At 42.5% G+C, this 27,557-nt stretch overlaps 1 protein-coding gene across 5 annotated transcripts in view; it reads left to right on the top strand.

Moving 5' to 3' along the window:
* The window catches only part of LOC147031645 (beta-1,4-galactosyltransferase 4-like), a 42,038-nt gene extending 15,359 nt beyond the window's left edge, over positions 1–26,679 (top strand). For 4 of the 5 annotated variants that reach the window (XM_085866270.1, XM_085866261.1, XM_085866278.1 and 1 more), the window contains 5 exons: positions 18,929–19,161; positions 19,459–19,646; positions 19,794–19,916; positions 20,159–20,266; positions 21,843–22,724. In XM_085866270.1, the coding sequence (XP_085722396.1) occupies positions 18,929–19,161; positions 19,459–19,646; positions 19,794–19,916; positions 20,159–20,266; positions 21,843–21,981 (791 nt within the window). In that variant the 3' untranslated portion in view covers positions 21,982–22,724. Of the gene's footprint in view, positions 1–18,928; positions 19,162–19,458; positions 19,647–19,793; positions 19,917–20,158; positions 20,267–21,842; positions 22,725–23,823 lie in introns of those variants that run through there. The other variant, XM_085866287.1, reaches the window with a different exon arrangement.
* The last annotated feature ends 878 nt before the right edge of the window (positions 26,680–27,557 follow it).

Below are 27,557 nucleotides of genomic sequence, written 5' to 3'. Positions count from 1 at the left end.
AAGAATTGTACCCTTGCGTAATGCAGTGATGTTGGCTGACTTCCAAGTTGCAAGGTGACCTATGGCATATTTTGATATATTTAAAAGAGGAGATGCAAGAGTGACAGAGCAGATTTTTTGGGGTGAGAAAGACAGTGTCTAGAAACATTTGGGTGTAAGTTGGTGTGGTTGGTACAGGGTTGGATTTGGATTTATATGGGTTAGATATGTGATATTTGGAAGCAAACAAGGAATTGGCACATTTGGCCTTTTCATGAGCACAGTCCACTGTGGTACTATTTGAAGTGAAAAAGGGATGGATGGGGAGCATACACCAGGGACACATAACAAGGTGCCACCAGATCTTGGAAGGAGACAGGTTTGAGAATTCAGCCCAAAGGTATGCTAGATATTTACTGACTCTCCTGAGAGTGTACACTTACTTGTTGCTGGGTTTTTTTTTTTTTTTCTATAACGACCGAAGATTTCCTCGTCAGGTTTACCTTCCATGAAGAGAAGGAAAGTTTATTGAAGGCAACTATCTCACCACAGGATTTCTTTTTGCAGGGGTGACATGATTGGTATAATAGCTGCAGACTAGATGGGATATATCTGTACGTGAGCTTGAGCAGGCTTTGTGGTAGAATTCCCAGGCAGCATCAATATTGGGGGTGGTAAAGATAGAAGACCAATTATGAAGTAAGAAGGCAGCTTACAGTCCCTGCCAGTCTGCCTGAGTGAACCACCAAATGTTGTGGCACCGAGGAGCCTTTCTAACAGCCAGATATTTGTTGATTCGTCAGCACATGGTCGGATGAACCGATTTCAGCAGCGGAGAAACAGAAGACATTTGAAGGAAAGTTGGTCATGACAAAGTTCAGGAGTATGTATTTGCCATTGATGGCAATCTAGTTCAGAAAGTTCACAGATTGGGTGAGGCCTATGGAGTTGCATAAGCCTTTTGCTGCACTGAAGTTGAGTTTGGAGTTTATTCCTCTTCAACCAGAACAAAGTCCTGGTTGAAGAAGTGCCAACTAACAGCCAATTGGTATGGTGACTGTTGAAATTGCTGTATATTTGGAAAGAGTCGCAATGGGTGATTTTATGTTGTACGGCCGGGGTTCCAGGTTTGCCACGAGGGGAAGCACTGGAGTTCCTCCTGAATACTCGGTCCTGGGGCCACCAGCCGCAGATAATTCTGTGGCTCGGCGCGTTGCAAATCAACCATTCCTGGTACCACCAATCAGATGAAATTTGGTGGTTGGTACCACCAATCCTGGTAGGGTTTTCACTACTTTGCGTGTTACCTTACCTGTGGATGACTGCACCAAGCGAGTTTTGTGTCCTCAGCGCACACCTGGATTACTGCCGAGTGATACAGTGAGTGTGCACTGGCGAACAAGAGCAAATCATGTGGGTTAGAACTTCCCGGCTCGTGCTATGTATGGACTATGCTTGACCAATGGAGGAAAATATGCTACAAACTGGGTAGATTAATAATACAAGCAACTTATTAAAAGGGAAAGGAAATGTATGTGTACAATAGGCAGGTGATTTATTACAGAAAATGTGTGCCCCTCCACAGTCCAGACAGGCATTGATCCTGACTCCAAAGTTCTGTTCAACTTTCCCGTAGGTCTCATGTGGCACTGCCTGGAGGTAGACTGACCACCTGCTTTAGATCATCCAGTGTGGCAGGGTGGTTGATATAGACAGAGCCCTTGGCAGTCCCCCAGAACCAGTAGTCCAGAGGCTTCAAGTCTGGGCTATGGTGTGCCCAGTCATGAGCGGTACCCCAGGGCAACGAGGCGGTTTCTGAAGAGCTTCCGCAGGAAAGTGATGGTTTCACCAGCTGTATGCGGGGGTGCACCATCCTGCATAAACCAGGTCATGCTGAGCTGGTTTGGGGTGACCTTTTGGACTCGATTATTGTGGAACTTCTGGTGCACGGCCCGGTAGCTCTCACCGTTGATCGTCACCATCCTGCTGTTGTCATTCTCAAGCCAGTAAGGCCCGAGCATTCCCCAACTGGCATTGAAGGTGCAGAAGCATGTGACCATAGGCCCTTTCATTGATCTCCTCAGGTGGTTCTGACACCCAGAAAATGTTTTTGTGGTTGTTGTTGGCATTGTTCAAGTGGAAATGGGCTTCATCACTGAACCAGATTAGGTTGATCCAGTTTGGGTACCGCTCCATCCCGTCACGAAGCTAATTGCACATATCAAGCCTCCTCCTCATATCATCTACACTCAGTTTATGCCTAATAAAGATGATGTATGGGAAAAGCTTCAGTTCCTTTGTGAGGATATGTCAGACTGATGTTGGTTTGATGCCTAACTTCCGGGAGTGCCGGTGGTGGGACTTCTTGGGACTGTCCACTGCAGAATCCCACACAGCATCAATGTTGGCTTGGCTCTGGGTTACTGATGCTGGCCTGCCACTGTTGACCTTGCTCTGGTTGCACATTGTACCCTTGTGCTCAATGTTTCACAATACGTTGACTGGCACAATTTGTGGGTCCTTAACATGTTCTGAGGTTGTATTCCTGATAGAACCTCCGGCAGGTGTCTGCATTTGATTTAGTCTTAGACCACAGAGCCACCACTTTTGTCTTTTGCTTCACTGTCAATGGCATAATTGAGCAACAGAGCAAGAAATCTCAGGGAATAAATACCATGACCACACCACCAAACCCTGAAAAGGAAAGCAGCATAGGTCAAAAAACAAAAATAGCAGGAAGTCAAGTTGTATCCTTTTGAAACACTATATATATATATATATATATATATATATATATATATATATATATATATATATATATATATATATATATATATATATATATATATATATATATATATATATATATATATATATATATATATATATATATATATATATATATATATATATATACACACACACACACACACACACACACACACACACACACACACACACACATGTTGTTCATCTTCCGGCTGTTCCCATTAGGGGTCGCCACAGCAGATCATCCGTTATGATCCGCATACTGATTTGGCATAGGTTTTACGCCAGATGCCCTTCCTGACGCAACCCTGGTCACCTCTTACGCCACAGGGATAAGGATTGGGTTTCACCATGATTCCGGGCTGCCCTCCACCCTCTAGTAGCACAGCCCAGTGCAGAGCTCCCATCATCAAGCGATCCTCCAACCCAAGCCTCCGAGTAGCTGGATTACAGGCGCACGCCACTATGCCCGATATATATATATATATATATATATATATATATATATATATATATATATATATATATATATATATATATATATATATATATATATATATATATATATATATATATATATATATATATGTATATATATGTATATATATATGTATATATATATATATATATATATATGTATATATATATATATATATATATATATATATATATGGTCTGTCTAAAAAGTAATGGGACTGACTTCACAGAAATTTTATTCCAAAAAAATATATTGAAATCACAGCTTGTCCCCTTCAAAATAGATTCCCTCCAGTCTCACACACTTGTCCATCCTCTTCTTCCACACTTTGATGCACCCCCGGAAGACTTCTTCTGGAATCCTCCGGAACTCCGTCATCACGGCCCTTTTGATGGCCTCCACATCAAGAAATCGGGTCCCCTTGATCACCCCCTTGAGCTTGGGGAATAGGAAAAAATTACAAGGGGCCAAGTCTGGTGAATATGGGGGTTGCACCAGAGTTGGCACCTTCCTCTCCACCAGAAACTGTTGGATGCTCAAGGCACTGTGAGCAGGGGCATTGTCATGGTGGAGCACCCAGGCATTGTTCTCCCACAGATCACTCCTCTTGTCCCGGACTGATCTCATGAGGAGCCGGAGGAACTCCTTGTACATGTATTGATTCACTGTTTGACCCTGTGGTAGAAACTCTAAGTGGACGATGCCCTTGATGTCAAAAAACTCGATGAGCATCATCTTGACCTTCAACTTCGACATCCTTGCTTTTCTTTGGTCTTGGTAAGGCCGGACTTTTCTACTGACGACTCTGCCATTTGGTCTCGGGATCGTATTCAAATATCCACGATTCATCGCCAGTCATGACTCTCCTGAGCAGGTTTGGATCGTCCTCGAGGCGCTCGATAATGTCTTGACAGACAGTGACTCTTTGCTGTTTCTGGTCCTCGGACAACAGCTTGGGGACCATCTTTGCGCACACCTTGCGCATTTCGAGATTTTCAGTGATGCTCCAGACAGTATCCTTGTTGATGGAAAGTTCCTCAGCAATCATCCGCACCGTGAGTTGACGATCTGCGCGCAACATCTGCTTCACAACATCTTGTCCGCTGTTGTGCCTGTTGAAGGTCTTCCAGACTGTGCATCGTCTTCAACCTCCTCCCGTCCCTCTTTGAACCTCTTGTGACATTCAAATGCACATGCACATGTACGTGACATCGTTTCTTCCCCATAGACTTGCTGCAGCATTGCGAAGGATGCGGAAGGTGTTTTGCCAAGCTTAGCAAGAAACTTCAAATCGGCTCTCTGCTCACGACTCACAACGTGACGACTCAGACTAGACAACGTGTAAAGCACGACCTGTTAAAAAAAAAATCACACAATGAGCGCAGTCAACCATCACCAATCATATATATATATATATATATATATTGCTGGAATGTTGCGAAAGACTGTGACGTACCCCATTCATTCAAGTTGTGCAAGTGGAGCACACAGCAGGCTCAGTCCCGTTACTTTTTTTAGACGGACCTCGTGTGTGTGTGTTTATATCGAAACATGTAGAGTGTGATGAGCACTCCCCTGATCTCCATTGGACAGAGTCCTACAACAAAGCATCATCTCCAACCCAGAGGCTTCGGCCCGGTGACTCTGTCAAACAGACAAAGCTTAATTACATGGTCAACTTCAGTTGAACATCAAACGGGGCTGCCTATCCACATTTCAGGCTTATTTGCCCTCATCAGGACGGCATACCAATAAATATCTAACCAATGATGACCACATTTGTCCTCCAATGGAGGTGTAGGACAATGTCCAATGCAGAATGAGGGAGTGCTCGTCACACTCCACATGCTTCAATTTATCCGCCGATCACATCATGTGCCTTCTGCTTGGATGGTTTGCATGAGCGGGAACCATTGTCTGATTGATAGACAGACGGTTGTTCTTTGCGGATTATGCGGTTTTTCCGTGTGAGACATAATCCGCGGCGATGTTCACCATAACAGTCAGGAGGTGCGTCTGATGTATCTGATGTAATACTGCGCTCGGTCTGGCGCCTGGCTCTTCTGCTCATTCCGCACTCCACTCCGTGGACTCCGTTTCACTCTGCCAAGCTCCGTCCGTTGTTCGCCGACCATGAATGCCAAGATCACATGAGCCAGAACGAGGAATGTATGTATATGTGTATGTATGTATATGTATATATATATATATATATATATATTTGTCAGAACTTGAGACAGGACTTCTGATATTTGTATGTTTTCATTGATATACCTGTGAAAAAATTAATGAAATGAAATTTATCATGAACATGCAACATCGAATGCCATTTCAGCACAAACCACAAGAGTATTTCAACTGAGTACCCCCCCCCCCCACCAAAAAAAAGTAACCCGAGGAAGGTAAAATGTCGAGAATTGAAATCGGGCCTGATCTCCCAACAACCTTTTTTTTTTTTTTTTAAAGAAATGTCAGTAATTCCAAAGCAGTTACGATCGTTCATGTACTTGCAAAGAACAAGAAGCTCGTTGAAGAGGATGAGGTAAATCAGGAAGCTATGCTCGCAGCATCCGAATCAATATTTCAAGACTTCAAAAAAAAAACAGTCAGAAATTGTCTGCCATTAAAGATGTTCAGCGATCTGGCTGCTCGGTTAAGGGGAGAACAGAAAAAAAAAAGTCACCTGCATGCTAAAGCAGATGATTCGTTGTGAATTTTTCAGTGTATAAGTGTGTGATACGGCTCAGTTGTACATTTTTGGCTGGGCTGTTCTTGAGGATTGTCACATGAAAGAAGATATGATGGCAGTTATACCGCTGACTAGCAATACACGTGGTGAAGGTATTTATCGGGCTTGTAAACATCATTTGCAAGAGATCGGTACCAATCTGCAAAAAACACAATGCCAATTACAACTGATGGTGCACCCGCAATGCTCAGAAGAATGGCTTTATTGCTTGTGCAAAACCAACTCTGACTTCTCTGATTTTCCCCAACTACCACTGCATCATCCATCTGCAGGCTTTGTGTGCAAAAGTGATTAATTTTCAGCATGTCGTGAGTGTGATTGCGAAGATTGTCAACTCGATCCGAGGCAAAGTGATACAACATGGGCTTTTCAAGCACTCCTATCTGAACTTTATGCCCAATACGGGGACCTTGCTTTAGGAGGGAGATGACTCGGTAAGGGAAAAGTTTTTTGGAGCATTTCCAGGAACTCCTGCAAATAAAATAATTTCTGGAAGAGAAATCGACACCACCAAGACCTCAGCTCTCAACAATGGTTCACTGACTTGGTGTTTTTGACTGACTTGACTTCCAAACTGAACACTGTTACCCTTAATTCAAGGCAAGGACAAATATGTCACACAAATCAGTTCAGTGAATGCATTCCAAGGCAAGCTGAGATTATGGGGAGCTCGAATCACGAAGGGAGTTTTCACTCACTTTTCAGGCCGAGAGAAGACTCAGGAAGAACATGCGTCTTTCGACAAGGAAATTTATGGCTAACACATTGAAAAAAATTGAAGAAGACTTTGAAAGACTATTTGACACATTTGGAACCCAAAGCCATTTACCTTCAGAACACTTTCACAGACAATGATAACAGTGAAACTGCAGCCAAACTAGCAAATGTGGTGAAATGTGACAATGCTGACCTAGACTTGGAAATGATCCCCTTCAGAAAGATTTATAACTGAAAGATGTTTTTTTTTCCCCCTTTTTGATTTTTGAAAGAACAAGCTCGAATGAGCTAAGATCCTCATCCTCTTAATGATTATGTCATAAAAACGAATATGACATCATTGTGATGTATCAGGTTCACGATAAATTATCTGTGCTAATGCCCAGCTTGATTCCCGCAAACAAAATTCAAACAGCTTGCCTAGTTTTGGAGATAATGGTACAGGCGATTTCCATTGGAGGCGATATTATGACGTCAACTTTTTTTTCTAGGAATAATTTCCAAAATCGGAGATGGTTACTGCCTGCGCGTGGGGTTTCTGCATATACATGGCAGGTTTCACAAAGATCCGATGAAAACTGTAGGCTGTGAAACAAAAAAGTCCACAAGAACAACAACGTGAGTAAGACTTGGAGATCCTCCATGAGGATCTAAAAACCAGGAGAGTGGTTAGTGATGAAGGTGAGATGGCAAACTTATTAAACAGGTATTTTTATTCAACTTTAACACAAGAACAGTCAGGAGAATTGCCAAGAGCTGAGAGTATCTATCGAGGAGGTGGGGAAGGGCTTTTACAGAAGATCCAGGTTGGAGTGGAGGAAGTAAAGGAACAGCTCGGAAATCTAAGAGTAGATAAAGCTCCGGGTCCAGATAATACGCTACCGAGAGTATTGATGGAGGTGGCTGAACAGGTAAGCGAGATGTTAACGGATATTTTCAATAGCTCACTGGAGTCAGGACAGGTACCGGAGGATTGGAGAGTAGCAAATGTAACATCATTATTTAAGAAAGGATCCAGAGAAGAATTGGGAAACTCGAGACCTGTTAGTTTGACTTCAGTTGTGGGGAACGTGTTGAGATATTAATTAAGGACCAGATGAGGAACCATTTAAACAAACTAATTAAAGGTAGTCATCATGGGTTTACCAAAGGTAGTTCCTGTTTGACAAATCTTTTAGAGTTCTATGAAGCAGTGTCTGATTGGGTGGACGATGGAAAGGCATTGGGCATCATGTATCTAGACTTAAGGCATTTTGATAAGGTACCACATCGGAGGTTGTTAGCCAAAGTGAGGGCTTGTGGAGTGGCTGGTCAGGTCGCTAAATCAATTGCAAACTGGTTTTGAGGTAGGAAGCAAAGAGTGGCTGTGAGTGGGAGAATGTAAGTCATGGGGTACCTCAGGGATCAGTACTCAGACCATTGCTATTCATTATTGACATCAATGATTTGGATAATGGGGTAAAGAGTAAGCTTTCCAAATTTGCAGATGACACAAAGCTTGGAGGTAGCCTGGTGTTGGCGCAGTGGTTAGGGCAGCGGCTTGGGATCCAAAAGGTCCTGAGTTCAAGCCCCGTTGGGCCACTGCATTAATACACCAGGGGGTTGACTCAGCCTGTCATCCTTCCGAGGTCGGCGAAATGAGTACCAGTATACTGGGCCGGTGTATACCCCGGTTAAAATAGGTGTACCATATCCCTGTGTCGTAAGAGGCGACCAGGGTTTCGTCAGGAAGGGCATCCGGCGTAAAACATGTGCCAAATCACTATGCGGATCATACGGATGATTCCGCTGTGGCGACCCCGAATGGGAGCAGCCGAAAGAAGAAGAAGAAGAAGACAAAGCTTGGAGGTAAGGTGGATAACAGAGTGGGTGGTGATCATATACAGGAAAGTATTGATACTTGTACAGATTGGGCAAAAGATTGGCAGATGGAATTTAACCTGAGCAAATGTAAGGTGTTGGGGATGGGAAAGAACAATGAAAATAGAGATTACAGGATGTAAGGGGTAATTTTGGAGCGTGTTACACAGGAGAAGGATCTGGGGGTGGTAATGGATACGGGAGGTAAGCAGGAAGCACAATTCCATGCAGCTATACTGCAGGTAGAGCAAATAGGGTGTTAGGTTATATTCAGAGGGGGATCAATTATAAATCAAAAGAGGTGGTGTTAACATTGTACAGGAATTTAGTGAGGGTCACATCTAGAATATTGTGTGCAGTTTTGGTCACAACAACCCAGGAAGGACATGGATGCCATAGAGAGGGTTCAGCGCAGGGCGACTCAATTTATTCTGGGCCGAGCTTGACTCAGCTATGAGAAGCTGCTGAAGGAGACAGGGCTTCATTCACTAGAAAGGAGGCAGTTACGAGGAGATATGATGGAGATGTTTAAGGTAATGAAAGGTAGAGATGTATGTTGAAGTGGACTTCCTATTTTTTAGTCGTTTTTATAATTAATCTGCTTGAATGTGGGCATTAATAAGAATTGTAGTCTCAGTTAATCACTGCATGTATTTTTCTAATTACTAAATATCAATTGAATTGATTCATCTTGATGCAACTCATTTTATTAGAACTTGTAATCTGTGTCTCTCTTTCAATAAGGTCTTATTTTGTACTGGAGCTAAAGGCCCAGTCACACCTTGACGTTTTAGCCAGGAATGGCAACGTATATAAATGCACGTAAAACGTCGGCGTACGCTGAAGTTTTGAGGTTTTTTTTTTTTTTAAAGTTTTGGTCGTATTCATAACGTGTTGGTCGAATGTATAACGTATTAGTAACGGGCACAGAACGTTTCGTTGTGTTAAAGATAACTTATACCAACGAATGCTTAGCCTGTTGTCGGCGTTCACAACCTATGCCCAACGATAGTTTAACTTAGTCATAGCGCGCTGCACGTATCGCCGACGAACTCGTGGCGTTCTCTGTTAAAAACCTGCCGCTCGCCGATTTAAATCATAACCGCCTGAAAATTGGAAGTGTCAACATCGCAGTCACACCTTGACGATTTAGCCAGCGTATGCCGACCTATGAAAAATGTGTTTAAAACGCTGGGACACGTCGAATACGGTATGGGTAAGTTGTGTATACGTTAGGAGCACGATGAAAAACAATGAAGTACGCTGGCATATTACGTGGTACGTCTAGTACGTCGTGAAATTTCAAGCATGCTGAAAATTTTACGACGGACTCGACGTATGGCTCACAAGTTCCGCATACGCTGGCATAAGTTCTCGGCACGCTCCGCAATCGTTTACACACGTCGGCCACACGCTACTTGTAAGTTACTCATAAGTCGAAACACGTCGAGGTAATGTTTAGCAGGCCCGAAACTTAATTTTTAACCTACGCGTAGCGTGCTTTGAACCTTTGTGTAACGTATCTCAAAACGCACATTGGCGTATGTAGACGAATTTGATTGACATATTCCGGACGACCACAGAACTTACTGAATGTGTTTCTAACTTGCAGCTACCGTATAATGGTGTATTGGCAGCGTTTAGGGGAATTGGTATATACAAATGGGCTTCACAAGAGGAACCCGTCAGTGTTCCAGACTCCATGTTGAGTCAATGTCAGTGGCAGTAGCAGTAGTAGTAGTAGTAGTACGAGAGAATTTAGTGATGTCGATGTTAGTAGTAGTTCGAGTGAATTTAGTGATGTCAATGTTAGTAGTATTAGTAGTAGCAGTAGTAGTTCGAGAGAATATAGTGATGTTGATGTTGGTAGTAGTAGTAGTAGTTCGAGAGAATTTAGTGATGTCGATGTTAGTAGTATTAGTATTAGTAGTAGTTCGAGAGAATTTAGTGATGTCGATGTTGGTAGTAGTAGTAGTACGAGAGAATTTAGTGATGTCGATGTTAGTAGTATTAGTATTAGTAGTAGTTCGAGAGAATTTCGTGATGTCGATGCTGGTAGTAGTAGTAGTAGTTGTTCGAGAGAATTTAGTGATGTCGATGGTGGTGGTAGTAGTAGTAGTAGTTCGAGAGAATTTAATGATGTCGATGTTATTAGTAGTAGTCGTTCGAGAGAATTTAGTGATGTCGATGTTGGTGGTAGTAGTAGTAGTACTTTCAAGTAACGTGTTGCAAAGTGTGAACAACGTTCGTGTAGTGTGCTTACAAAACGTTACTCATAGGTTATAAATAAGTTTCGGGTACGCTAAACATTACCTCGACGTGTTTCGACTTATGAGTAACTTACAAGTAACGTGTTTCAACGTGTGTCAACGATCGCATAACGTGCCTACAACTTATTGCCAGTGTAGCGGAACGTGCGAGTCGTACGCCGGCATACGTCGTAAAATTTCAAGCATGAAAAAAATTTGAGGAAAACCCAAAAGTTCAACGTTTAAAGCCAGCGTACTACCACTTATGGCAGTATTTTTCAGCGTGGTCTTAACATATACAAAACGTACCCATAATGTATTCGACGTGTACCAGCGTTTTACACATTTTCCAAAAATCGGCATAAGCTGGCTAAAACGTTAAGGTGTGACTGGGCCTTTAGGCCTACAGCCATTTCCTCCATGGACATGATTCGCTCGCTGCTTTGCTGAATGTCTTGGGAATGCAACCCCCAAATATTCCCTCCCTCTCTGTTCTTAGATTTCTAATTGATGTATTTGCCATCTGTACTGCCTGGTGTTGGCTTAATGGTTCAGGTGGTGGGCTTTGGATCCTAGGGTCCTGAGTTCAAATACCGATCAGCTGTTGACTCGGCCTGTCATCCTTCCAAGGTCGGAAAATGAGTGCCAGTTTGCTGGTATCCTGTGTCGGAGTGGCGACCCATCCAGGATTGTGCCCAACAGCCTGGGGGAGACTGCTTAAGCAGCACCAACACTCTGCACAGTGTGTGGTCCCAGTCTCCTCCTCCTCCGCCTCATCTGTACTGACGTATCTTTGTAAAGGAATTATGTCATGCTCTTTATGTTCCTTGTAGCTTGATACATTATCTGTCCAGACTTGCCCTGCTCATGGTTGGACTGCAATTCGAGACCCTTGTCCACCTTACTCTTGTCTGCTTGTGCAGTTTGTTATTTCTGACCGGGGCGCTCTTTGGATTTTGTCCCCTGTCCCAATAAATCCTTCACATCACTCTAGCCAGCTTAGCTGAGGTCAGATGTGGGTCATTATGACCCGACTCCCTTCCATTCCTGTTTACTTGTGAGACGGTTCACGCATACCGTCCTGCACGCTGTGCACTCTGGTCCTCTCCTCGGCCCCCTAGAAACTTTCCCCACCTTTCTTGGGTTCCATATACAGTTGAATTCCTATAAGCTCCGATTAGCGGAGACCATTGCATGACTTTCATCAATGATCCTTCGTTCCGTAATTACGTATTGAAGATTCTCTGTTTGATGTACTTTGCCTCGAGTGGACAATTGAGTTTCCAGAGTTCCACAACAGTGTTGTGGAAATGGCCCTTAGTGTGTTATTAAATATAGGATGAGCCCAGATCCCCCATTAAATGCATGTTTAGCCAGGTTGTTCGGTAAATGGATGCTACATGTGTGTCGGGAGGTGAAGAGGCTGTTCATTGTTTGTACATTGGTGGTGGACCGAGAGTTCTTCTTCCTTCCTCTCTCTGGACAATAGGTCCCGCCCAGCGCTCAGAGGGGGAGTGGCCTCGAGAAGGAAATGAAACTGAAGGGAGGAGCCAGTGGGCTTTGACGTGAGCGAGCAAAGGAAAGGCAGGGTGAATCTGCTGGGAGAGAAACTGAACCTGAGCGCGCCGAGTCTGTGATTGGCAGTGGTGAAACTGAGCGCCGAGGTGGGGCGCGATCGGCTTTCATGAGGAGCACATCGACAGGTTCATCCGGAGTCCAGTGACGGAGCCTCTGACTGTCCCTACTCACCTCACGGCTCGACGACGTATTGGAATCCCATGGACCCAGCCTGCGGAGCCCAACACCTCGATTTGGCCTTGTCTGGTGAACAGGCCAGGCCTGGACTTGTATACTGGACCTTGGGAGAAATCCGCTGAAACCCACCATCGATCTTTCGCTCTGGTGCAGTCGACCTCGCGGGATCTGAACGTGCAGAGGCTGCGTGCGTGAGGGCTGCAACACATGGACGAGCGCCATTTTGCCACGTGGCGTGCTCGAGCTTGGGGCTTGAATCCGTGGACATCGGCTTGTCACGAGCCACATTCGTGCTTTTGACACTTTCCTCTCGTCCATGAAACATCACCAAGTACTCTGTGTCTTGTCTGCATGCTGTCCGTGTCTTGTCTGCATGTCGTTTAAGGTTTATCTCGTTAGGGTCCCCTTCGAAACCCGTAATCCGTAGCTCCCTAGTTAAGAACGGGTTATAGATCAATTATAACATTGTCGTGAATGCTTTGCTTGTGTTTCCCCGATGTGTCCCCAATAAATCTGGCTGATTCGTATGAAGTTGCCACTTTGAATTAATTTGTGCCATGCCAAGGAACGATCTGCTCGATTTGGATATAAAAACCAAAATGGTTACAGACTGGCAGAATTCGCTCGGTCTCTGACCTGTAACCAGTCTGTAACCGGGGTCTATTTCCCCAACTGGTAAGGTCCAGGGGTACGTTGGTATTGCGATTCGAGACGCGTGACCCGAGGTCTGTGCTGCACTAGCCGGCATTATAACCCTGGAGACGGCGGTGGTTAGGGTGGCGCCGAATCTGTAACATTTGGCTGTCGAGAGTAGGGTGCGAAAACCCAAACTGGTTACGGACAGTGATTGACGCACTCGTCCGAATCCTGCCACCGCTGAATCCTTAACAATATAATAAGCGCAGATGAATTATTCAATGGAGTAGACAGTGATGGGACCGGGGCCATCGTCTGAGAGTAAAGAAGAGGAGAGCTTAGACGGTCGCAAGGCAGGGGATCTTTACCCAGACAGTAGTTAATGCATGGAATGGCCTCCCTGGAAAGGTCGTGGCAGCAGAAAAAAGTACATAAGTTTAAATTGGAATTAGATAGGTACCTGTAAGTTATGGAGATAGAGGGGTATGTTGATGTTGATTGGACTTTTAGGTAGTTTGAGCATTGTTGATGGGTGGTTGTGTGCATGTGTATGGAGTGCTGTTGTTGGGGGCTTCATCAAGGGGGTTGTGTTATTGATGTTGTGCGTTTTTAACCAAGCCCATGCCCCCTCCCCTGGGGGGGGGGGCGGAATACAAAAACTACAACAAAACAAAAAAAATTTGCATTTTCTTTTTAACCTCCGCCATCTTCGAAGATGGATGGAGGTTACTGTTTTCACCCCTTTCTGTTTGTTTGTGAACATTATTACGGAAAAACTCCTCGACGGATTTCGCCGAAACTTGGTGGGGGGGGGTTAGGTATGGTCCAAGGTTCATTCCATTAAATTTTGGACTTGGTCCTCCCCCCCCCCCCAAAAAAAAATTGTTAAAGAAAATTTTTTTTTTGCATTTCTACATGTTTTAAGTGATTTCCAACCCCCCCCCAAATTTTTTTACCCCTCCCCCCCAAAAAAATGGAGAATTTTTTTTTGCATTTCTACATGTTTTAAGTGATTTCCAACCCCTGCCCCAAAAAAAATTGTTACCCCCCCCCCCAAAAAAAATAGTTTTTTTTGCATTTCTACATGTTTTAAGTGATTTCCAACCCCTGCCCCCAAAAAAATTAACCCCCCCTCAAAAAAGAATAGAGAATTTTTTTTTGCATTTCTTCATGTTTTAAGTGGTTGCCAACCCCTCCCAAAAAAAATTATTTGAGAATTTTTTTTTTGCATTTCTACATATTTTAAGTGATTTCCAGCCCCCCCAAAAAATTGTTAAAGAAAAAATTTTTTTTTTTTACATGTTTTAAGTGATTTCCAACCCCCCCCCAAAAAAATTGTTACCCCCACCAGAAATTTTTTTTTTTGCATTTCTACATGTTTTAAGTGATTTCCAACCCCCCCCCAAAAAAAAATTGTCAGAGAAAAAAAATTTTTGCAACTTTTTTTTCAACAAAACTTCGATTTTATTTTTTGCATTTTTACATGTTTTAAGTGATTTCCAACCCCCCCACCCCCAAAATGTTGGAGAAAAGAACTATCACTCTGTCAGCACTGTTGACATCATATTTAATGAATAAGTTATAAGGTTCACTTGAGTGACCCAGCAGTATTGGCGGCGGAGGTTTTGCACTCTCCCGAGTGCTCCCCCTCTAGTTTGATTATGTGTTGATAAATTAGTATGGTGTTGATGTGGCGCAAACATAATGGGCTGAATGGCCTCCACCAGTGTCTAATTTCCTTGTGTGTTTATTTTGAATACCTCCACCATGCTAAAGGGTTTACATTTTGTATGCCACTGATCGACCGGATCTGAATCCGGTCCCGAACCAAAATCGAATCGGCTCGTTCTTGTCACCTAACCAACTCGTCCACAACTCTTTGAAATATCATGCTAGATATTGTTTTTTGGCACCATCTCTCAATGGTGAAGAATCGCTGAAAATAAAATAAAAATTCTCGTATCCGATCCACATCTTCACCAAAATCGATTGATTCATCCTTGTCACACACCCAAGCTCGCCACCAAATTTTGTCCGAATCTGTCCACAACTTTAAGAGATCCTGTTCAAAGACTGACAAGGGTGAAAACATAACCTCCGTCCATATTCTGTGGTGGAGGTAACTATCGTACGAAACCTTTCATTTGCTGTGCTGGCACCGACGGGCCAATTCAGGATACACAAGTGGCAAATTGACTCCCACTCAAGCTGTTTTGTCTCACAACATAGAAACAAGGACAAATGTGTCCAAGAGCAGCGTCCTAAAGGTTTTGTCGGCTATAAAACAAACAAAAAAACAACAACTACTTCCGATATTTTGTCACGTGCCTTGATTAAGCCAATAGCAAGACCTGTCATAGTGTATTTACGAAATATAGTGTATTTACGAAATTACTAATGTATTTACAATACATTAAATGGAATAATCTTTAAATAGTAACATGAACTTTTCAAAACTTTAAAGCAAATGTCCGAATATATTTAAAAGTTCATGATAGACGCTCTCAAAAGGCACCGTCTATACGAGGATGTGTAGAAGTGCTTCATATTTAAGGAGATCCGGATCGTGTATATAAAAGAGCCGAGTCCGAATATAAAGGTTTTGTCTTCACAAGAAGAAGAAGAACAACAACAACATCGAGCCTTCTTAGAGCAGCGTTCGCTACGCGAGACGCTGCTAAAAAAAAAAACGTACAGCTGTCAGATTGTGGTTTGTTGTAGGGACAGTTACAAATGCTGTCTTTCAGTTGCTGAAGCAAACAGAAAAGTACATTTTAAGCTTGAGACGTATTTTGTTACCTCCACCACCGAAGGTGGACGGAGGTTATGTTTTCACCCCTTTCCGTCTGTTTGTTTGTGTACAGGATATCTCAAAAAGGTGTGGACGTATACAGACGAAACTTAGTGGGCAGGTTGGGTGTGTGACAAGGAAGAACTGATTAGATTTTGGTGAAGATCCACATCCGGATCCGACTACGAGTAATTTTAAAGTGATTCTTCACCATTGAGAGATCGGGTCAAAAACGATATCTAACACCATATCTCAAAAAGTTGTGGACTGATTCGAATGAAACTTGTTGGACAAGTTGGGACCACGCCAAATTGTTTCGATTTTGGTGGCGATCCGAATCCAAATCAAGATATGAGAATCATTGAATATTCAAAGTGATTCTTCACCATTGAGAGATCGGGCCAAAAACTATTATAGAGTGCGTTATTTACCCTCACCGAAGGAGAGAGTATTGCATTTGGGTCCATTTGTCTGTCTGTTTGTTTGTCCGCACAGAACTTTTCTCCGCAACCGCTTGTCGGATCGAGAGTAAATTTCCACCATTGGTGCGACTACTCATGTGGAATGTTTTCATGACACTTATGACGTCATAGGTCACGTGGTAGGGCAGCCATGTTGTTAAAACTTTTGACTTCCATCTCTGAAACCGCAAGGAAATTTTTTTTTAAACTTAGCACACATTGCAAGTACTCCTCATGGGTACTTGCATAAGCCTGGTGTTGGCTTAGTGGTTAGGGTGGTGGCTTGGGATCCCAGGGTCCTGAGTTCAAGCCCTGTTGGCTGCTGAATTAACACCAGGGGGTTGACTCAGCCTGTCATCCTTCCGAGGTCGTCGAAATGAGTATCAGTGTACTGGTCCCAGTGTATGCCCCGGTTAGAATAGGTGTACCATATCCCTGTGTGTCGTAAGAGGCGACCAGGGTTGGCATCAGGAAGGGCATCCGGCCATAAAACATTGCCTCAAGAAAAAGCCAAACCCCTGCACAGCAGGGAAAAATGGCTGTAAAAACGGTCACCTCATGGGTACTTGCAATGTGCAATTGGCACATTGCAAGTACTCCTCATGGGGAATGAGTGTCATATTTTTGTCATCAAAGGTGCCTTTGTTATGACATCATAATTGCATATGTAGAATGCTTCATCTGATCAGTATAAAAAATTTTGAGGGTCATCAAAGGATAAGCAAATAGAAAACTGAATTGGTCCACAAAATTTTTGTTTGATGTCATCGGGCACATGATTTGGCAACCATGTTGTTTTGGTTTTTTTTAAACCTTAAAAAATGTTCTCCAAAATGGCTGAACAGATTGTGGCGAAACTACACGTATGACTGCCTATCCATGAGGAACAAAAGGTTCACCCATATGACGTCATAGGTCGCATGGTTTGGCAGCTATATTGGATTTAAGAAAAATATCAAATAATGTTTTCTCTGGAACTGTTTAATCAATCAATGTGAAACTTTACAATTGTGATCTGGTATTGATGGAGAATATACATGTTTTAAATTCCAACTTGATCAGATTCATGGTCTGGCAGCCAGAATTATTATCTTGCCAAAACGAAGTTTTTGCAAGATATGTTCGTCAGCTTGTATGTTTTTTTTATTTTTTTATTTTTATTTTTTGTCTGTAATCACGTATCGATCACTCTGCAGAGCACAGTTATCATTGGAAATTTTTGTAACTTCGCATATCAGAGTCCTATAGATGTCCTTCAGCGCATAAAATTTTCAAGGTCAAGGTCACTTTGACGCAAATCAGGGGAGTCGACGAAACCGTTATTTTTTGAGTAATTTTGATCGGATCGTCTTCAAACTTCATGGGAATATAGTTCATGGTCTGGCGCTCAGCTGATTAATTTTTGGTGGCGATTGGCCTTGACCTTCATGGTTAGCGCTGGAGGTCGAAAGTTTTTGACCAAGGTCAAATTTTCAAGTTTTAGGAACCATATCCTATAGTACCTCAAATTGAAGTTCTCTGAGTTTTCTAGATAGGTCAAGCTTTAGCCATCATGACGTCATCGGGTAACGTTATGAGGAAAACACGTATTGTTCATGGTCACTCTGTAAAACGATTCTCATCGGAATCTCTCGTAGGCAGATATTCCTCAAGGAGTCGCTCCTGGTGGATAGCAGCTCTGTTCACCTCAGTGTGACCTTAAAGAAGTCACACGTGGTCACTTTTTGGCAAGATACGGGTGACATTGGTTTTATTTTTTAATTTTTGATCTGTTTATCTATTTATTTTTTGAATAAGGCTCACTTGGCTGTGCCTGGATGGGTTTGAGGTGAGAGGCGTAGCAGCTGGAATGTGAATCCCATGCAGGTTCCTCCTGATTACTTCATCTTTGCTTTTTGCTTGTTCGGGTTCCTTCTGATTACTCCAATGCAGGACTGTACAGATTTGGTCTTCCATTTGATTTGAACTGAATTTGTTTTAATCCAATTCTGAATTCAATTGAATGATAATAAAAAAGCGTAATGGGTCAGGGTCAGGTGTCCAATCAAGGCGGGACGTCTTGGTACCTGGTCATCACTGCGAGCAGTTGCTGTATAAAGTGGCAGTTCTAATTATGTGTCTGATTAATTACGTAACACACCAGCACACAAAAGAAGTCCTGGTGAGGATCTGCAATCTCTCATTGCTCTCTTTCATGTTAAAAAATGTATTGGGGCGGATATGTTCTCGTGGATCAGGCATTATACATGGCGGAGGTATGCGCTCTACCGAGTGCCCTTCTACTTTAGTTTGAGCTTGTTTTGTATCTTGCTTTATGCAGTTACATATTGTTGAGGACAGGAATAGGAATGAAGATGTCACACATTCTGTTTTCTGTACTGTCCCTTGGACAACAATATTTTAAAGGTTGGGGACCACCACAGTCTGAGATCTTTTACCCATTCTTTCTCAAACCATACCTTTTTTTTTTTTTTTTTTTTCCAGTGGGCCGGCAGACCTTGGCTTTCCCAAATAACCTGACACTTCACACGGTCCGTGAGAGAAACCCTGCAGTGTGGGCGGGGGGCAGCCAACCCTGGGCATGCACCCCAATGCAAAGGGTTGCGGTCCTTATCCCCCACCGTGACAGAGAGCAGCACCTGACACATCTACTGGCCCACCTACACCCAATGCTGCAGCGACAGCAACTGCACTACACCATTTATGTTATCCACCAGGTAGGATGCTACTTTTGATTAAATCTCAAACTTTGATCAAGCCTGAAAACGAAATTGATGGCAGAAGAGGAAATCCTTGGAGTGAAGTTTTAATGCTTTCGTCTTGTTTCGACAAACATCCTGATGAATTTTTAGTTGAGGTGAAAAGCAAATAATTTATGATGGTTTTCTGTTATTGTACAAAATGAATCTTAAATTGTTTGTCTTAGTTGAGATTTGCTTGAATCTTCATGCTCAATATCCTGAGACTGGAATAATTTAGGTTTGTGAAAGTCATGAAAAATCCCCAAACTTTAGACAGGAGACTTTATGTTTAATCGAGCCAAGCTGCTGAATGTGGGATTCTTGGAGGCCATGAAAGATGTAGCGTGGGACTGCGTCATCCTGCATGATGTGGACCTGATTCCCGAGGATGACCGGAACCTGTATCTCTGTGGCCAGCAGCCTAGACACCTGGTGGTGGGGAGGAACTTCACTGGATACAAGTGAGCAAATGGGAGTCACACAAAACATAGCTTTATTGTGCTTGAAAGTAAAGAAGCTGCAGATGTGCTTATGATGCATGGTCCTGTACCTCAAACAACTGGCACAACCATTAATATTTTGCTCATGTCCCCCTTTTACATCCACAGGCTCCGCTATAAAGGGTACTTTGGGGGAGTCACAGCGATGTCTGCACAACAGTTTCGTGATGTCAATGGTTTTTCAAACATCTTCTGGGGGTGGGGGGGAGAAGATGATGAGCTACGGCAGAGGTAATTTTGCTTTCGCTATCGATAGTTACTCTTTCATCATAACTGCTAACATAATTGCATCATCTCAAAAACATTTGCCCCATTATGATACTACAGTCAGATTGTCAGCTGCACAAAGTTTTGTTGTATCTGAAGAAAATTTGATTTATTTTTTCTTCCCCATACCAAAGTTGACATATTTTCCAAGTTTGTTTTATTCAAAAGCTTATTGATCACTATTGATCCTGTGATTGAAATTACAGGGTGGAGTACGTGGGGATGAAGGTGGATAGACCTCCTGCTGAAGTTGCTCGTTATACTATGATCTTCCACGATCGAGATGAACATGGCAATCGAATCAACAACGAGAGGTATTGATGCGCTGGCGTTCTTGCTCGCCAATTATTTTAATCATTAAGAAATAATAATAATACATTTCATGCCAAACCTAGGCTCATGGAAGAGTGACAGGGCACAAAGAAAATGTATGGGGAATGGAGCAACAGGTGGCCACAACAAACAAGGTGTAGAGGGGGGGGGAGAATATGGGGGGGAGGGGGGGAATAAAATAACATGCATTAAAAACAATCAGTTTTGGGGATGAAAATGTCACACATTGAGATGGATGATGAAATGGTATCACCAACTTGAAGCCCTAGAGGGAAGAACTGGATTAAACAGCTGATAAGAAGGTGGTTCTACAAACTGGAGAGAAGAGGAACAAAAGTGGGGGTGGATGGAAAGCCTGCATTTTGAGTTATCTGGGAGGGATAAAATGGAAGAATATAAGTATCCAAGAGACAGGTGAGATGGTTGGATGGCTGAGGGAGCAAGCAAGAGGAAAGCTAGTGAAATGTGATGCCACCAACCTGTGTAAGATGAGAGCAACTTCTAATTCTGTGGAGAGGGTTGGATTCCCCATGATCTCGGAAAAAAAAAAAACACGGATGTGATGCTGGAGCACAAGTTTGTAGAGGAGAACAATACTTCATTGATTTGTGGACAAAGTTCTTAAAGGTTGTGAATACTTCAGAATGTTCAACAAATGATTTGGAGCAATGTAAGATACCGTGTGTGTGTGTGTGATGTGGAAAGGGGGGAAGGGTCCATTGCTAGATTGTTTTAAGAATAGTACTGGCTGTGTGATCGCGTAGCTTAGATTTTCCTTTTAATAGCTATTTGTCTCGGTAAACCGAATTGTAGTAAAATGCATACTGAGGAGACAGTATAGAGTAATATTGTGTTTTATAAAACCTTATGTCAGGGAAGGCCAGGTGAGGATATGTTGCATTGAAGGCCAAAGACACCATCGGACTGTAAACACCCTTTCTGGGACAATGGATGCTTTTGAGGTGCCATGAGCAGCAATGGCAGTCATGTTATTGCTCCCAAAGGACAGTGAGATCAACGGCCGTGTGTGCTGCGGGTCAGATTTTGAAGATGGTTTTTCACAGGAGAGACGATCACATTTGGTCATGAAGGAACCCAGAACCAGAGTTCTGAAACTTATTTGTATTTTTGCCTTCTAAAATTGATCGGTGCGACAACAACACCTCCAATTTTAATTCTTTAATGACTTCCAAGATCAAACTTTCCACCGACAAGAGTCCTACTTCCATACATTGACTCACATGCACACTGCTCATGGAGAACCCAAATGACAGAGTACTAGCAGCTTGACTGATTGGCAGAGGGAACGGGCAGACAAAAGAAAGTCCTAAACAGTGCTCCACAGAATAAGAGGAAAGAGAGCCGATTTCCTCCACATGGAGGAAAGGGGTTTAGGGTGTTGGCCATAGATAATCAAAGCCTTCAATTCCATTTCGTCATACCCTGTAAATGCTGTGAATGGACGTTGTTGAAACTGCAGTTTCGTTGAACAATTTTAACTGACAAGTTCATGCATTTTTATTTTTCCTCTGATCGATGGTTTCATTTCACCTTCAGGGTTGCTTTGCTGTACCGTCCCCGTGAGGTCATGTACTCCGACGGGATGAATAGCTGCAGATACAAGTTGTTGTCTCGCACAGTAAACCCTCTGTACATCAACGTCACTGTCAATATCGGGACTGATAAAGAACTGTAGGTCTGATGCAAAGGGAACCGACCTGATGGATTTGGTGGACGCGTGATAATTGCATAATTGTTTGTGGGTACAAATATACAAGTATGGTGTATTATAATGCTACCTGCCCCATTCTCCCACACGTTTTCTGAGGGGTGGGGGTTCCTTTTGGGGCCCATTGTTAATATAAATGTACAAAGCACTTAACTTTGGGGCTAAATCAGCATGTATATAATTACCAAATAGCCTTAATGGTAAGATATTTTTTAAAAATGGGTTCTTAAAAGTCAATGTTGCCAAATGTTAGGATCAAGGCCAATTCTGTAAGAGTAAGAATAGGAAGGTGTGAAATGTTTTTTTTTTTTTGTTTTTAGTCCAAGGTTTGAAAAACTCCTTGGCTAAAATCAATTGAACGGTCCGTATTTGAGGATTGTTTGAGCTGGGGTATACACGAACGTGTTAAAATGGATTCACCTTGCTGCAAAATTTCCAACAGTGTGATGTCATGCAAAGTGCTGCTGTGCGATCAGAAAATGCACCATCACCGATTGAACTCACTTCAGCATATTCTTGGACAGTGTTGTTTGAAAGACGTGTTAAAATTGGTGCAAGTACAACTCTAAGTTGATGTGATTTATGAACTCACACTATATTTGGTGATGGTCTCTGTATTATGATCTTGCTGCAAATTTTATTTGAATTGCATGTTGCATCATTAGCCTACAATGTTGGTCTGAGATTGAAGGTGCATGTCTCATTTGCAATCTGACTAACTTTTCAGGGGGGTATGGGGATTGGGGGGATGGAGGATTGGGGGGTGGGGGTTGTGGGGTTATGGGGGGGATGGAGGATTGGGGGGGTTGTGGGGTTATGGGGGGGTGATATGGGGGGACGATGGGATTGGATGGGAATTTGCTCCATCATGTCCTGGTACCTTGGGTCGTGCTCAAGCACAAGTTGTATCACTTTGAACCAGACTCACCTTGAGTACCAGCCTCTCTAGTATGGACTGATGCTGCTATAAAGCTGTGCAACAAGTCCTTTTTATAAAACCTGTGCCCCATCATTTCCAGGTGTGCACAGACCAAATCCCACTGGTTCCTTGCACAACTTTGTTCTTTGGCTACAAACCTTGCAGGTGCTGGCCCCCTTGCAAAACATCGGATCACACCTGGAGGTGTGGCCTTGGTTGAGCCAGACCCTTGACCAGTTGAGCACTGTTCCACTAAAACTACTGCTACTACTCATTTAATGACCATGATCCCATAGTAGTGGGGTTGGTTGGCTGATGGCTCAACTCTACATAGTTCTGTCCAATGCAGCATCCTCCATTAACCCCAACAACCATGTCTCTACTAACATCCTTGCAGGTCTCCACTTGGTTCCACTGAAACAATGAACATTATCTCTCACTGATTACATTACATATTCAGCAATTAAAATCACATGTTAAAAACACGATTGTAAATCAAGTCTTTGGATGCTTGTCATTCATTTGCTTCACAAGCTAAGATCTTTGGATGAGCTCGTACATGAATAGTACGAAGGATGACGAGTCGGGACCCGCCGAATATCTGGGCAATGTAAAATGCAACTTCAAGTCCTCGACTCCCATCCCAACCCCCCATCCCCAAAAACTCAGTCCTCAATCAAAGGGGATTACTGCCACATACAATTATCACATTTGTACAATTAATAATTCTTGCAAGTCAAAATGTACTTAACCTTCAATTTTCAGTTTTTCTCAGTGTTGTGCAATCTCTCATGAAAAACAATGAACGTTGGGATGAGAGCACTGTAATGGCCTGCATCTAGTGTACGACTGTATATCACCAACCAACCATCCATCCATACTCTGTACAGAGCGTAAAATCCTGGATGGGTCACCACTCCGACGCAGGATCCCAGCATGCTGGCACTCATTTTGCTGACCTCGGAAGGAAGACGGGTCGAGTTAACCCCACCTTGTATTAATTCAACAGCTGAGCAGGATTTTAACTCAGGACCCGAGGATCCCAAACCCACCACCCTCACCATTAAGCCAACACCAGGCATATAGCACTGACACTTCAACTGCTTGGCATGATTGAATGCAATGTATAAAATTCTCACTGTGACTTAAGTGTTACATGTTAACCTTTGACAAAAGTTTCCTGAACTTCAGTGTGTGGTCTTTCATGCTTACAATGGGGCTGTAAAGCATGGCTCTTTTTGAATGGATAAGTTTTCTCAAAATACAATATTTCCATTTTTCAGATCTGGCACACCTGTCTTCAGGCTTCAATCCCTGCCCCCCCCCCACTTCCAACCCTTGAACCCCACCCACCCCCACCTCAACCCCTCAACCCCCTCCTCTCCCCCACCAAAACACAAACTGTGATCAAATCAACAACAGCACAGCTCCTACATATGGCCAATCAGGGTTGCCTGTCCAACTCTCACTCCCACGAGATATGCAGAAACCCCGTATAACTGCAACTCTCAAGTGACCATGAACAGCCTAATTGTGCCAATGATGAAGGGGTTGTGGTCAGGTTTCATCAAAATCATGTGTAGTTTGAGAAGTTACAAGTATTTGTAGACAGACTGACAGATGAATAACACACCATCCCATAAGCTCCCCTGGAACAACATTCCAGGTAAGCTAAAAATAAAAATATCACAAAAATAAAATTAACAAAGAACTGAATGAATTTAAGTTCGGGTGACAAAATTTGTACTGGCAATGCATCTCCCCCCCCCCATAATAACACGATGTATATGGGAAAAATCAAATCTGAAAAACGTCATTTCGTTTTACATCACAGTTTTCAGGAACACATCCACGACCGGAAAAAAAAAAACCAACAAAAAACAACGGAAAAACGGTGACTTGCATTATACTCATCGTTAAAGGTAAACAAGTGAAATCCTTCAATACAGCATGTGTGGTGAAGCAAATGAGTACACTAATGTTAAAATATGCAATTTATGCTTTTACAGTTGAAAAACAATTAAAAAGCGTACTTAATGAAATCGTTCGATATAGCGTGGCAGGGGGCCGCAAAAGAATGATGTAAAAAAATAATAATCATTTAAGTTAATGGACAGACAAACAAATGATGAGTAAAATCTAAGCTTTGCTGATGAAAAGATGAAAGCAAAGCTAAAAACTAGAGGGGGAGCACTCGGTAGAGTGCAAAACCTCCGCCGCCAATACTGCTAAGTCACTCAAGTGAACCTGATATCTTATTCATTCAATTTGACGTCAACAGTGCTCACAGAGTTATAGTTTGCAACTTTCCCTTTTACTTTTAACGTTTACATACTCATTTCATTCGTCATAACTAGATTCCTTAAGACAGAAATTGATTTTACGTGGGTATATCCACCTGAGGTTCCAAAATCAGCCGCAATTATAATTTTGGCATGTTTTTTGTTGGAAATCACTTATAACATGGAGATATGCAAAAAAAAAAATCGAAATTTTGTTGAAAAAAAAGTTGCAAATTTTTTTTTTCTCTAACAATTTTTTTTTTTGGGGGGGGGGGTTGGAAATTACTTAAAACATGTGGAAATGTTAAAACAAAAATTCAAATATTTTTTTCAAAATGGCCACCATAGTGGCCATATTGGACTTTGGACCAAGTCCAAAATCTAATGGCATGATCCTTGAACCATACCTAATCCCCCCACCAAGTTTCGTCGAAATCCGTCAAGGAGGTTTTCCGTAATACTGTTCACAAACAAACAAACAAACAAACAAACAAACAGACGAGTGAAAACAGTAACCTCCGTCCATCTTCGATGGCGGAGGTTAAATATTTGTTGAGCAAAACATTGAAACATAGTGGTTACACCAACTACATAATATTAGTTATATTGTTATTATATAAAATATAGACGAACACATTTTGAATTTAAGCATATTTATTTTTTGCATATTTTGAATGTACAGTACATAGTTGTGAAAATAATTCAAGATGTCCCTGGTTGAAAGAAGCACTTATCACTTTGCCACCAATATCTGCCATAATTGTAAGTAAATTCCAACTACTAATGCATGACGAAACACTTGTTTCTGTTTAATATTAAAGAGAATGATGGCATAAGAAGAACTTAGCTTACAGCGTTCGGCGCGAAATGACGTCTTTCGTTCGTTCATACATGAGAGGGGAGCGTTTCTTGGTTTTTTTCCGTCAAGCAATAAATTCAATGGTTTTCACATATATAACACATTAGTTTCGCAAATTTCCATTGAAATACTCGGGTATTTCCGTCAATTGGTCGCCATTTCCGTCTTGGTTACGCATTGTCATCTACCGGACGGCCGTCATTGGCTCACTTGAGGCACGTGGGGGGGGGAGGGGGGGACACCGGGGACATTTCATACTCTGTGCAATTGTATACAGCACACGTGCTGTAATAACATGTTTTCTTTCACAATCTCACGATATCCCCGGAACTCCTCGGAAAAAGACCTTTATGATGACATGGGTGTTATGGTCCCTGGTCGAGTCGTTAAAGGGGGGAGAAAAAAAAAAAACGCGGAAACCGACCGCTGCCTCCATCGCTCCCAAAAACAAGTAACATTTCTAAACTAGGTGGTATTCATAGAATACTTACCACACACACACACACACACACACACACACACACACACACACACACACACACACACACACACACACACACACACACACACACACACACACACACACACACACACACACACACACACACACACACACACACACACAGTCTTAAGGACTTGGTGTGAGCCAACTCATCTGGCAGCAAATTTGTAATGAAGGAAATTAAATTCAAATCAAATGGAAGACCAAATAAAATAAGTACTGCATTGGAGTCATCAGAAGAAACCCAAACGGGCAAAAAGCAAAGATAAAGTCATCAGGAGGAACCTGGATAACACTCCGGTTTTAACTGCTACTCCTCTACGCTCAAACCCTTCCAGGCACAGCCAAGTAAGCCTTATTCAAAAAAAATAAAATTAAAATGGAGATTAAAAAAAAAATTCTGACTGCCAGACCATGTGCCTGATCAAGTTGAAATTTAAAACATATATTCCATCATGACTAGATTTTGAAGTTTCACATCAATTGGTTAAGCAGTTCCAAAGAAAACATTATTTAATATTTTCTTTCAATCCAATATGACTGTCAAACCATGTGAGCTATCAATTATTCATGAACACCCTGATATACCCAAGGCATTAGGAACATGTTGATGAAGTTTCCCCTCAATCTGTCCAGCCATTCTGGAGAAGATTTTTGAAGATTTCAGGGTAAAGCCAATATGGCTGCCAAACCATGTGACCTTTGACATAAGTGGGGAAGTTTTTGTTTCTCATGGATAGGTGGTCACACCTGTAAAGTTCATCCTCGATCTGTTTGACCGTTTCGGAGATGATTTTTGAAGGTAAAAAAATATATATATATTAAGACTACCGAACCACATGACCGATGATGTCGAAATTTCTGTTGGGCAATTTCCCCAGACATTATCCTCAAATTTTCATACTGATCAGATGTAGCATTATACGTATGCAATTGATATCTATGTCAATCTTTTGGCCTATGTTGACCTCAAAAATAATT

The sequence above is a fragment of the Eptatretus burgeri genome, chromosome 2 (assembly GCF_056783735.1).
Source record: "Eptatretus burgeri isolate ZD-2024b chromosome 2, Ebu_testis_v1, whole genome shotgun sequence".
Taxonomy (NCBI): Eukaryota; Metazoa; Chordata; class Myxini; order Myxiniformes; family Myxinidae; genus Eptatretus; species Eptatretus burgeri.
Note: the sequence above shows the minus strand (reverse complement) of the source record. Positions and strands in the feature narration are given on the sequence as shown.